This window comes from Acomys minous (assembly GCF_964271855.1).
Source record: "Acomys minous genome assembly, chromosome: 5".
NCBI classification, from domain to species: domain Eukaryota; kingdom Metazoa; phylum Chordata; class Mammalia; order Rodentia; family Muridae; genus Acomys; species Acomys minous.
Genome location: NC_140494.1, coordinates 117,379,881 through 117,392,722, shown reverse-complemented (window position 1 = coordinate 117,392,722; position 12,842 = coordinate 117,379,881). Strand labels below are relative to the sequence as shown.

At 49.8% G+C, this 12,842-nt stretch overlaps 2 protein-coding genes across 16 annotated transcripts in view; one reads left to right on the top strand and one right to left on the bottom strand.

Annotated features, from left to right (window-relative positions):
• CCDC33 (coiled-coil domain containing 33) overlaps positions 1-12,842 on the top strand; it is a 78,493-nt gene that overhangs the window by 28,811 nt on the left and 36,840 nt on the right. For 14 of the 15 annotated variants that reach the window (XR_014779227.1, XR_014779228.1, XR_014779229.1 and 11 more), the window contains exons 7-10: positions 224-344; positions 6,025-6,154; positions 6,729-6,862; positions 8,298-8,369. Coding sequence is in view for 11 of the 15 variants with exons in the window: in XM_084781676.1 (XP_084637802.1) it covers positions 224-344; positions 6,025-6,154; positions 6,729-6,862; positions 8,298-8,369 (457 nt within the window). In the remaining 4 variants the exon portion in view is untranslated. The remainder of the gene's footprint in view (positions 1-223; positions 345-6,024; positions 6,155-6,728; positions 6,863-8,297; positions 8,370-12,842) is intronic. The other variant, XM_084781674.1, reaches the window with a different exon arrangement.
• Positions 1-12,842, bottom strand: part of STRA6 (signaling receptor and transporter of retinol STRA6) — a 105,538-nt gene that overhangs the window by 79,118 nt on the left and 13,578 nt on the right. The window lies entirely within an intron of this gene.

The following is a 12,842-nucleotide window of genomic DNA, read 5'->3' as shown; positions in this document are numbered from 1 at the left end:
GGACCCTGAGAGCTGTGACTGTGTAGCTGTCATCTCTTGACCAAGATAAGCCTTCCCAAGGCTTAGGCCAGAGATCACCAGCATGTTCCCAGGTCCTGGCTCAAGTGAGGTGAGCCACTGCCCTCTCCCCTTCACCTCAACCCAGAGTCCAACTGTGAGTTCCAGCTGCCCAGACTGCGCCATAGGTCAGGCAGCACCAACTCCTGTCTCCTTGCCTCTCCAGGGCCAGCCAGGCCAGGCGGGACCCTGCTTCTGTGGGGCTGCCTCTCACGCAGATTTCCTTCCCTATCTCATCGCCGATGACCTTTGATGTGCCTCGGATCAGCCGGAACGGGTGTCCTCAGGTATGGCTCCTTCCCAACCGTGTAATGTGTGTGTGTGTGTGTGTGTGTGTGTGTGTGTGTGTGTGTGTGTGTGTGTGTGTGTGTGTGTGTATCCATAGAAAAGGAATGGTGATATGTGGATAGTTAGGGAAAGCGAGTCCTGACTCCTTGCCTTGTTTTTGAGACAGGATCTTCTTAAATAGCTCAGGCTGGCTTCGTACTCTCCATCTGCCCTCCTAGCCCTGGGAAAACAGGCCTGCACCACTATGCCAACTTAGTCATAACTTTTTTAGTATTTTCCCTTTTTACTTATTATTATTGTGTGCATATGCATAATATAGGGAAAGGGTATCCATACCACAGCACACATGTGGAAGTCCGAGGAAGCTTTATGGAACTGGCTTTACACAGGTCCCAGAGGTCAAACTCAGGTGGCTAGCCTTGACAGCAAGCCTCTTTAACACTGATCTATTTCACCAGCCTGTTGGTCTTGATGTTTTGATATAAAAGGGTTGGTCCAGGGCACTGAAAACATCCATATAATACAGTATATGGTATAACCCAAGATGTAACATGTTGGGAATGAGCAGGAAGGCATACATTTAAATACACTGGAGAAGAGGTACACAGGTCATGGGTGGGCCTAGGAGATGGTCAAGTTGACCTCCTACAGACTGAGAACTTGCTGTATGTGACAGAGGAGGCTTGGAAAGCGAAGCATTCTTGGAAGTCCCTCCTATCATCTGCCCATTAAAGCTAGAACAAGATGCTCTGTTGGAGGCCCAGCTTTCATTTAAAAGACGTTTAAAGAAGGCTCAGACACAGTCAGGAGTGATGGTTGGCAGGGAAGGGTGGGATAAAGGGGGGATCACAGGGACGGCTTCAAACCAGACCAATCCTCAGCCTGATTTCCCCAGAGTCATCTCACACATGGCTCTGCATTTGCACAGAAAATTATGAGCCGATCAGCAGCTGTCCCAGGGGGCAGGAGGTACCGCCTGCTTTAATGAGCGAGCCTCCCCAGGCTTGACCACTGGCTACTTCCACTGCCTAACTCCACAGGAATGGGGGAGGCACTCCTCGCTACAAACTTCTTCGGTGCCAGAGGCCAGAAATAACAAGACACTTGCTAATGGTTACCCAGTGGCACCTGGGTGAGGTTTAAAGCTGCAGAGATGTCCAGGGACCTGCAGAAAGATCAGGAGAGGGACAGGCTGGGAGGTAAAAAGTATCCATCCAAATACCTTGAGCCTAGAGATTACACAGCTCTCTACCCTGTCTCTTCTGAGCTTCATCTCTCATCTCTACAGTTGATGTGGTGGGGACTGAACCAGGTAATTTCTAAGGCTGGTCCTCTTTGACATCTTGGAGCACTGTGGGTTTCCCACAAGCCCCTGGGCAAGAACTGTGAGACTCAGCAGACCCAGGTTGGTGTCTGGCTATGTGGCTTATTAGCTGTGTGATTCCTGCAGACCTATTGGCTCCTACCTCACTAGGCTGTTAGAACAAAAAAGGCTAAGCCAGGCCAAGAGTCCCTTTGTCTGCTTCAGAGCTTCACAGCCCGAAGTCAGCCTTATCATTGTACCTGATGCCTGAACTCCACAGAAACCCCAATCCATATGGGACTTTCTACTGCCAAACACCACAAGTACCCACAGCGTTAGATGCTGCCACGGTAGTTGCTGTTAAAGGCATGGTCTCTAGCACCTAGCAATGACCATTTGCACAGCTAACTGCTCCTAGATTTCTAGCACAGAAACAATCAAAGGCTAATAAAGAGCTTGGTTTTTATGAGAAACTGGTAGCTAAACCTGACCACCACCACCAAGAGCCCAATCAACCTTCCTCTGGTCTCTTTCACCAGAATCAGGTCACAAGCACTTCCTTGAGCCAATCACTGAAGGGGGGTGTGGCTCCAACTTGCTGATAGCCTAGGCTAGCGGGTGTGAAGATAGGAGCCGCCTGGCAAAGAGTGGGTCCACTTTGGGGTGTGAGACAAGAAGGACAGAATGTACCAGAGCCCCTTTGGTCTGTTCCCCTCCTCTCTCAGCCTGGTGAGGATGGCAAAATCTGGCCTCTGATCAGCCAAGGAATAGACCAAACACATCTGGTTGGGCATAGGTTTGCCTGCTGGACCCACCTGCTCGCTCCTGTAACTCTCACGACCTGCAGAGTTATGGCAGAACACCCAAGAATGAACCAAATGGAGGAAAACAGCCTGTGCCCATCGTGTCTTCCTGTCCCATCCCTACAGCCAGTCTTTCCAGGCCCTCAGAAGTCTTTCCCATCACTCTAGACTTATTCTAGTACAGGCTGCCTTTCTTGCCTGGACCATTGGTAGCAGCCTCCCTGGCCCAGCCTTGCTCACTTGTTCTCTGAGGAGCAAGTAAGGCCTGGCCTGCCCTTAACTACAGGCTTCTCTTGGACCCTTATCCCCCTCATAGACAGGACCAAGCCCCCTTTAGCTATGTGCTGTCCACCCAGTTCTTACCCAGCCTCGGGGAAGACTCACCCCACCATTCTCCCACCTGTCCTGTCTCAACTCCAGCCTTGACCTCAACCCTCACCTCTTCCCTGCCCCAGATGAGAGGTGTGGCTTTCTCCCTGAACACCCTAACAGCTACCACAATAACTTGTCAGCCCTATACACGATGACTGAAATAGGTGGGTGTTTATTGACAAGCATGTATGTACCCAATGCTCTAGGAAGGGGCGGAGTCTGTCTCTAGCTCTCCCATGGTTCCTGCAGTACCAGACAGTACAAGTGTCTGCCATGCTGTCCCAGACAACAGTTGCTGAGTTCAGTCAAACTGAACTTTTGCCTTTTGGCAAAATATTCATTTTCTCCTTCAAACCTGTGAACAGCTGGCTTTCAAAGTGTGGAGCACAAGGAAAAAAAAATACTAGATCCCAGAGAGGGGGAAGGGTCCTGCTGTGACCCAAACAATAAGCTTAAAGTGGTCCCTGGGCTCAGAGCCAAGGGTCCCAGCTTGCTGGAAGCCCCAGCCAGCACAAGCCACCTGCAGCTCTTCCTTCCAGCATGTCTCCACAGTGCCTGGGCAGAACAGACAGCAGTGGATGAGGGTGAGAGTAAGGGTGGGTCCAGAGGAAATAGGAGCAGGAGGAGAAAGGGACAAGGGCCCCTGGAATGGAGGCTCAGTCCCCAGGGAAGGCAGGCCTGCCTCAGTGGCAGAGGGTTAATGGCTTTTCTGAAGATCACAGCTGAGGGTTAATCATATTCCTTAATACCAAAGCCCACCATAGCCTTTCCATTAGCATCTTCAGGCCATGTCTATTTTATGCCCACCCCACCCCCTCACCCCTGCACAGCATAGAGATCAGCCGCTAGCACCTTCACTTTCACAAGGCTCTGTTAACAAATTGTTATTTAACCTTCAGTCCTACACACACGTGTTTGGGGGGTGGGGGGAAGGGAGAGGAGATGGAGGGAGAGAAAGGAGAGAGAGAATATGAGTATGAATCGCCCTCCCCAAGTCTAAGTATGAAGGGCTTTCCCCTGGGGGACTTACCCCGGGAACCCATTCAGGAAAAGGGCTGTCCCTCATTGGCAAGGCAGCCACTTACCACCTCTTGCCTCATAGAATCCATTTAGATCTGTTAATAAGTCCCAACGCAGACAGCTAGCATCCATTAAATAACTCTTTCCCAGGAACACATGAGGCAGCAGGAAACTGAGTCACAGTCCCTCCTGCCTGAGGGCCCCAGGGCCCGGTAGCTAACCCAGGCAATGGTTACCTTCCTCTGATACCCAAAAGAAGGGAATGCGTCTGGGAAGGTCACAGTGTGGGGATCAATCTTGAGAGAACAATACTAAGCCCCAGAGGACTTACAACCGGCCCCTGTGGCCTAGGCTGCTAACCAGGCGCTTGTCCCCGAGTTTCCACCATGACATCTTAGGGATGTGCCCATGACTCTAGCCACTACCTAGTGCTCAGGAGCATCTGTCCCTGTGTTGACCACAAACCATGTCCTTGGGGATTGGGGAAAGATTCAGCTGAGCCTTGGGCAAGACTCCTGAGGACCAGAGCAGGCCCATTAATGTGACAGGCATGAGAGCTCTGCCCCATGAGAAGTGGACCTATCTTGATATCCCTCCACCTAGTATCAGTAACTGCTGCAGTGTTGGTGCTGACCTTTTCCTGTGATTGTTAGTCCCCTCGGGGGAGCAAGAAGCAAGGACCACTGCCACAGTTGCTGACAGCCCCTGGCAGGCAGAGAGGCAAGGCAGCCCACGCTGAGGCCATGCAGGGCTCTGTGCTGAGAGATGTAGGCTATTTCCCCATCTTCCCGCTTATGTGGGTTCTGGGCTTCCCATTGGCTCCCCCACCCCTTTCAGGGTAAGCTGTGTGCCCCCTCCACGCTTTGTTGCCTGCATCATTCTCCCACCTAGAAGTCCCCCCCTCCCCCCCCCCACCCCACCCCCATCTCTCACCTTGTCACATCTTCCTTCAGAGCCTCCTCTGGTACTGATTCTTTTGAGGTTTTTTGGACCACCCAAAGTCTCCCTTATTTGGGGATTAGTCAATGCTGTCACGGTTCATCTTCCAAGTCATCCCCAAGCATGGGCTCCATCTGCTGCCTCATGGTGCCTTCAAGCCACCTGAGTCTCCAGTGGCCTGAAGCCAGATGAACTCAGGTTCTGGGATCTGAAGTCCTGTGTGGCCTTCTGAACAGGGCAGGAGGAACTTGTGTGGAATAGAAAGGGGCTGTGAAAACAGTACACACATCCAGCAAGCGCCTCAGAGCACGAAAATCGTTTCACTGAACAATTACTTCAGGCATTTGTACTGAGAAAATAGTCTTGGATACAGGGGTATGTGGCAAAGAGCATCCAGCTCAGTGTTGTAGAAAAAAATCAGAAAATGGGACAGAAAAATGGATTAGATGGTTAGGGTACCTGCTGCCAAGCCTGACTGACCATCTGAGTTTGATTACTCAAAACCTACAACATGATGGAAGGAGAGAGCTGACTTAAGCAAGTTATTATTTGACCTCTGCATATGTATCATGACATACAGACACACAGAGACACATACACACATACACACACACCATGCATGCACACATACACACACACATGCTCACATGTACATACACATACACAAACACAGATGCACTCAGGCACACACACAAGTTAAAAACATTTTTTAAAAGGAAAGCTCAGGGTAGTTGGACATGACAAAACAACAAATAAGGAAGGTGGGCTCTGTTTTGATTTTAAAGAAAGGGTTATATATATATAACCCAGGCTGGCCACAAACTTGCTACATAGCTGAGTCCTCCAACTCTGTATATAGCCCAAAATATCTTAGAACTCCCAATCCTGCCTCTACCTCTCAAGTGCTGGGATTATAGGCCTATGACACTAAACACAGAATATCCTGAAGTTACTAAAGTCATGAGTAATAAGCATTGCTTGAGCCTCTGGGTATGCTTAGGTTTTGGTGGTAAGTGCAAAGGCAGAATGATAATTATACATATAAAATATATGCAAAAAATGGGAACAGGGTGGCGTTGAGTGGTTGTCTTAATGTAAGATAATTGTTTTCTCATTTATTTGTTTGTTTGTCTTTGACTTTTTATAACTGGGACAAACCACCCTGTGGGCAAATGAGGGACATGTGTATAACTGAGTCTGAAAGGCGGTGTGACCCCCACACCTGCTCTCACACTCTTGCAGCTGTCCAAACCAGGGGGACCCCCAGAGCAACCCTTGTGGAACCAGTCCTTCCTCTTTCAAGGCCGAGATGGAGCCACCAGTTTCTCAGAGGACACAGCCTTAGTGCTGGAGTACTACCCTTCTGCCTCAAGTAAGTGCCCAGGGTCCCATCAGAGCAGAGCTCATCAGGAGAGTCCTGTGAGGGGATGTTTGGGCCGCCGGCCTCTGTCTCCTGCAAGGACTGCCTCGGGGCCTCCAGGAGCTGGGAAACCCCCCAGTACATACAGAAGAATAGACGGTCTAGTATAAATCCACCTCCATGGTGTATCTGCAGAGCACAGGCCAGGACCCGTGGGCCTATCTTACCTGGATTCCATAAGCATCTGTCATTGAGGAGAGAGTGTACTGGGGAATGGCAGAGAAAATAGTTCATCCCAAGACCCAAGTGCATAGTCTAAATTCACATACGCACAGAGGACAGAGGCAAGGCAATCCAGAAAAATACCCATGGATATAGAATCTGCTTAGAGTTCACGATGAGCTGATAAATCTCTGAAGAACCAAAGAGGCAGAGAGTGTGTGTATAAGGGAACTAGGAAGCAGGGTCATCAGGAGCCATAACCAAGGATGGAGCCTGGCTGATACCTAAAAACCCATCTAATACGCTGGGGCAGGAGGAACAAGGAGTCATTGGCAAGAGCCTTAGTTGGTCCTTCCTCCCACAGTGAAAAGCTGTGAACCATGGACCCTCAACCAGCCCCTGGGTGTCTCCGTGCTACCACTAAAGTCTCCTCTATACCACAAGATGTTGACAGGAAAAGGCTTGAAAGGACTGCATGTGGAACGGCTCCCCATCATTGTAAGTCCCTACTGGTAGTTGGTCCCGGACATGGTCCCGTCCCCTACTCCATGACCACACCTATAGAAGGGAATATGGCTCTTTGCAGGAACGGTTGTTGAGACAGGGTTTCTCTGTGTAGCTCTGGCTGTCCTGGAACTTGCTCTGTAGACCAGGATGGCTGTGAACTCAGAGATCCGCCTGCTTCTGATTCCCAAGTGCTGGGATTAAAGGCGTGCGCCACCACGATCCAGCTGAGTGTAGCTTCCTAACAGCTTCTATCAGGGCACCTGTGAGGAATACCAAAGACCAGTGTTACCTGTGGGGGTGGAGAGACAAGCCAGGGTGAGGCCCCAGAAAAGCAAGCCTGGGGCCCTAAGGAGTAACAGCAGAGTGCAGGCTTTCCCAGACCTGGGTCCAAGAATTTCCCTACCCCATTCTCCTATAAGACCCGGGACCAATAACAACCTCTCTAGACCTTATTTCTCATCTCTATCCATACATCCAAGACACAATAAGCAGAGGGCTAAATTCAGGCTCTGGAGGCAGACTGATTGAACTCAAATTCTGGCTTCATCATTTACATGTGGCTCTATTCTTTACTATGGGAAAAATTCTTAGTATCAGTGCTTTAGTTTCCCTATCTATATAAAACACACACACACACACACACACACACACACACACACACGTGCTCGCTCACAGGATTGCTATGGAATTTGGTGAGGAAGTACATAAAGCACTTAGAATAAGTTCTCAGTAATGTCAGGTCTGGTGGCACATGCCTGAAAATTCTGGAATGGAATGTAAAAATTGAAACCTTGAGGCTTATCTGAGCTACAGAATGAATTTGAGACCAGCCAGGGGACCTTTTAAAAAGTTAATTAGCTAATTAATTAGTTAAAATAAGGCTGGGGATGTAGCTTTCATGGAAGAGCACTGCCTCATATGCAAGCTTGCAAGAGGCCAAAGGTTCAACCCCCACTGGAAAAATATGGAAAAAAATAATTTTATCATTTATTAGTTTTTAATCATCTTTTGTATACATATTTTTTGGAGACAGGGTCTCAGGTATTCTAGGATGGCCTCAGACTTGCTATGCAGCCAGTGATGACTTTGATCTTTTGACCTTCCTGCCTCTGCTTACCAAGTGTGGCATTACAGGCATGTGCCACCACACCCAGCATCATGGTCTATTTTTGTGCCACCCTTTCCCTAAATACTTTTGACATGACAGCAAGCAGGAACGTCTGCTCTTTCAGAAGATGAGTGTGGAGGTGCCAGTCAGGTGAGAAGTGCGGCCTGGAGGCGGTGCAGGAACAGAGGCAGAAGGCCAGCTCTGGCATCCCTCCCACACTCCTTAGCACCCTCCTCCTTCCTGGGGAAGCCAGAAGGAGAGGCAGCGGAGAGGCTTTCCTGCAGCAGGCCTGGCCTTACTGTCCCTTTTCCTCCCCAGGATACCAACCTAAAAACCATCAACGGAGAAGCCCCTATGGTGAATCTCTCCTTCCAGCTGCTTTCCTCTGAGGTAAGGGAGCTAGCCTGGGGAAGTCAGGCATGTGTTAGCTCCTGCCCTTCTCAGGTGCTGACCCACGAGGCCTGGGGCCTGGGGCTGGGGCCTGGGGCCAGGGAGAAGGAAGCACCTGCTGGTTTAGTTGTAAAACTCTGAGGGGATTGGAGCCCCCCCCCCCCACCCCTCAGAACTCACACAGAATGCTGGGATTAGGAAGCAGGAAGAACAAAGAGCCACAGAGACCCAGACCTACCTCTGCCCACAATCTAACCTAACCCACACCTGCCTAACTTGGGGATCAAAGCTCCTTTTTGATTCCACACTTAGCAGCACCCCTTTCCTAGCCTCCATATCTGGAGTACACAGAGCTTAGTGCGGTCGCAATTAAGATGTAAGTAAACAGGCCACATTCTTTCCTAGAAAATAAGGGTGAATGTAACCCCAAGTTCTTCTGTGGGTGCGGGCAAGATCCAGTTCCTTGCAGTGTTAGGACTGGTGGCCCAGATTCCTTTCTGGCTGCTAGCCAGGGTGCTCTCAGCTCCTGGAGTCCGCCCACACGCCTTCTTACTATGGTCCCTGTACCGTGATGCCAGCAGGCACAGCTAGTCCCCAGCACACTTTGAAATTCTGACTTTCTCTTCTGTCAGCAGCCAGAGAAGACTCTGTGCTTTTAAAAGAACCAGATCGTTGTCTTGTCTCAAGGTCCGCTGTGTCATGCAGCCCAACAGAATCATGAGAGTGATGGCTCTCTATTTGGCGTAGGGACTTGGTGACTCATTTTGGAACCCTGCTTACCACACCAGAGTCAGTCCAAGTGGAGAGAAGTCACCAGGGCAAGCCCTGCTTGGTGGGAAGCCATTAGTCCTCTAGCTAGCTTTGACACTGGTCATGGCTCTAAGGTACCTGACAAGCCACCCACTGAAACTTCCTCAGCCCCGCCCCCTCTCGGGTACAGGGATGCGGGCGATTTGACCCTGAGCCCAGGTAATGATCAAGAACTGATTAAGGGCTAATCTACTCTTGCTAGCTTCTCAGCCAAACAGCTGAGGGCCTTAGGTTCTTAGCCATGAAGAACACGGGACTTCTGTGGCATAAGACATGAGAAGAGTATCTGGGAAGGGGACAACACAAAAGTCCCGCCCCCACCAAGCCTCTCCCCACCTCACGGAACCCCTACCTATACTCGCCACTAAATCAAATGTGAGAACAAGAAAACCCAGAGAGAGGAGGCACAGAAAGCCAGAGGCACGGGCCTGCAGAAATGGCTCAAGCCTAGAGACCTGAGTTGGGTCCCCAGAACTCATATAAAGGTATAAGGAGAGAGCTGATTCCACAAAGTTGTGTTCTGACCTTTATATGCACACTACACACACACACACACACACACACACACACACACACACACACACACCATACGTGCATAATAACTAAAAATTGCAATTAATTTTTTTTTTAATCCTAAGAAAGGAGAAGGCCGGAAATGTGACATCTTTCCTAGAATATCCCAGCCCTCTGGGACCTTCTCAGGGCCTAGGCTCTGTCAATAACCATTGCCAGTCTCTTGCATCTCCCTCTGCCTCTTGCCTTGCCCCAGGACACACACACCCTGCAAACACAAGAAGGAGAAAGAGCTAGGTGTTCCTGGCCGGGAGACTGGTGGGGCCAGACAGGCAACAGGCAGGTGGGTAGGACACGTCCCCTGTTGCCCAGAGGCTGGGCACAAAGGTCTCCAGTGATGAATTATTCACTGGAGCTGTGCTAAGTGCAGAATTAATCCCTTTCCTTCCAGCTGGCGGCCTCACTAAATTATCCCTCCAAGTCATGCGGGAAAACGCTGCCGAATTCATTTAGCTGCTGAGTGTTTTGATCTGGGCCTTGTGATTTTAGCTTCCCCTTTCCTTAGCCCCCTTCCCCTGGAGGTGGGGGGAAAAACCTTTTAGTAATGGATTTCTAAGAAGAAAGGAAAAAAAAGAGAGACAAAAATTAGGTGTGTACCAGGAAAAAACAACCAACAACAGAGTACTAGCAGAAATGCAGACCCAGCAGCCAAGAATTTGAACATGGAGGTTCTACACATGCCTACAAGTTCATGCAAGCCACACATGAGTGTTTACACAGAAGCAGTGACATATACACAGATAGGCATGTGCACACACCTCTTCAACGTTGCATGCATTTAACGTGTGTGAACACACACACACACACACACACACACGTAAGATGACAGACATTTTCACACCTGTGTCAGCACACACATAATCTCTCTGTGGCCCAGCTGTTTCTTGGCAACTCCATCCAAGAACTGACTGATAAGTGACTCACATTGATTCTTCAACATTGAAGGCCAATTTAGGGACGTGACTGCTACTGATGCCGTGAATGGGCTTACCATCAGGTCCTTGCATCGGTGGCAGCCATCTTTTTATCCTGTCCTGTTCTGCAGATCCAATGAGCATCTCCTACATGCCAGACAATGGGCAGGAAGTGGGGGTGTGGCCTGTGGCTAAAAAGCCCCACGTACCTTAAGGTACATTAATTTATTTAATTTTAGACATGCTCCTCACCTAGTATAGGCACTAGCTCTTTTGCCATCCTCCTACTAAGGATTAAAAGGAGAGTGTTGAGATTTGGTGAAGGAGTCAGATGATATTTCAGGTAAATCTAAAAGGGTCTTCTCCCTGTGTCCCCATCACCTTCATGATAAAGCATCACTATCCTCACATACCTGCAAACATTATGCATCGGCCCTTATGTGCTGGGGCTAAGGGATAGTACATTAAACAAGGCCAAGAAAACAGAAAAAAAAAAGCCCTTTTCCTCCTTAGAGATCAGGGGATGGAGAATAGAATGCACATATAGGTTCATGAACAGATACCAGTGCATGATGTACAGCCTGATGACACTTGAGATAATAAAGTCGAGAGTCTCTGGAAAGGCTGTTTGGCAACCCTGAGCAAACAATTTAAGCGGAGTTGGAGCTTAGCTTCCGTGAGAAGCCAACATCTTTCTGCCATGATGCTCCCCCCTTAGAGGAGGCTGCAGCTTTGTGGTCCATGCTATGCATCTCCATGTGCAGTCTATGGACTAGTGATGGCAGAGTCAGAACAAGGACCACCCATTCATTCTTCCCAGCACATCCTGAAAGCTCCAAGAGTCCACCACCACCAGGAACAAAGTGACAGAAACCTGTGGGGGCACTCCAGCTGCCCTAGAGGGGCTTGGAGGTGGTGGGTGTCTTGGAACACCTGGCCTACACAGCTGACAAGTCCATCCTTGGGTAGCTCCTTGAATGTGGCCAGGAGGGTATAAAGAGGAAGTACTTCCAGCCTGGGGGTAGAAGGTTCAACACAAACTCAGTCTGCCATAGCCACCATCTCTGTACCACCCACACCCAGAGTGAGCTGCTGTCATGGGCGGGGGCTGCTGCTAAGGGGAGTGAGCTCCCTGTCATGACAAAGCAAGGGGAGATGAGAGGGGTGGGTTTGGCTAAAGATGTTCCTGTCCGGGTGGATTTGTTGAGAGAGACCTCTGCTGTCTCCTTACGGACGTCCACCCCACTCTTGTCCCTGAACTCTGAGAGACAGAAACACTCTGCTCACACTGAGATCCACTACCTTCTGTGTCTCCCCTTGCCCCATGTTCTTGGCTTTGCCCTCAGTGGCTGCGGCACATCCTGGCAAGTCTTCTGTATGAATGGTGTCATCAGCCAGCAGGCATGTTGGCAGACGGATCAGCTAACACAGCCTGCTGGCTCGGTGATTGGCAAGCATTATCTCTGGTGTGGGATGCTATGCTTCAGAGGAGGTTGATAGTGGCGGGGGAAGTGGGGGTGTGGTCACCATGATGTGTTCCCTGTGGGTACTTGGTGCCTCTGATGACCTATCTAAAGCTGGAGGCATATGTGTAGGAGCATGCCTGAGAAAATACACGCTCAAATACATAAACTAGAACACGTGCACCTGGTCCATGAAGCCAGTAAGAAAGACTTTGGAGGACCTTTAAGCTCTAAGAATCCATGAGCCCATGGCCACTCCACAGACACTGGACTCGATCTTTAGTCTCCTGCTCCTGTACTCTGATCTCGGCATTTTCTCTTTGAAGAGGGGAATATGTCGATCCTCCAAGAGGCTTTACTTCTCCAAGCAAGGCAGCATGCCTTCTTTTAACAATCCCACCACATCTAGGTGTCCTCTGGCTTGCAGGCAGCCTCTTTGAAGTGTAGCCAAAGATGAGCAGAGCTCCCTCAGATGACCCCATTGGGTGCACATAGGTCTTCATTGGACCCATTCTTGTCTTTCCAAAAAGTGCACCTTCCTGTAAGTGAGGCAGGACGGGACCACATGAGCACCTGGGTTTTAGTGGCCTTTCCCTCTCATAGAGTTGGGATTCAAGAGTTTAGTGCCTGACCAGGGTTGAGGGACATCAGGCAAGCAGAGGTCAGGCTTTTCATGTGTGTAGACAGCCCTTCTCAGCCTGAAACATCGAAGG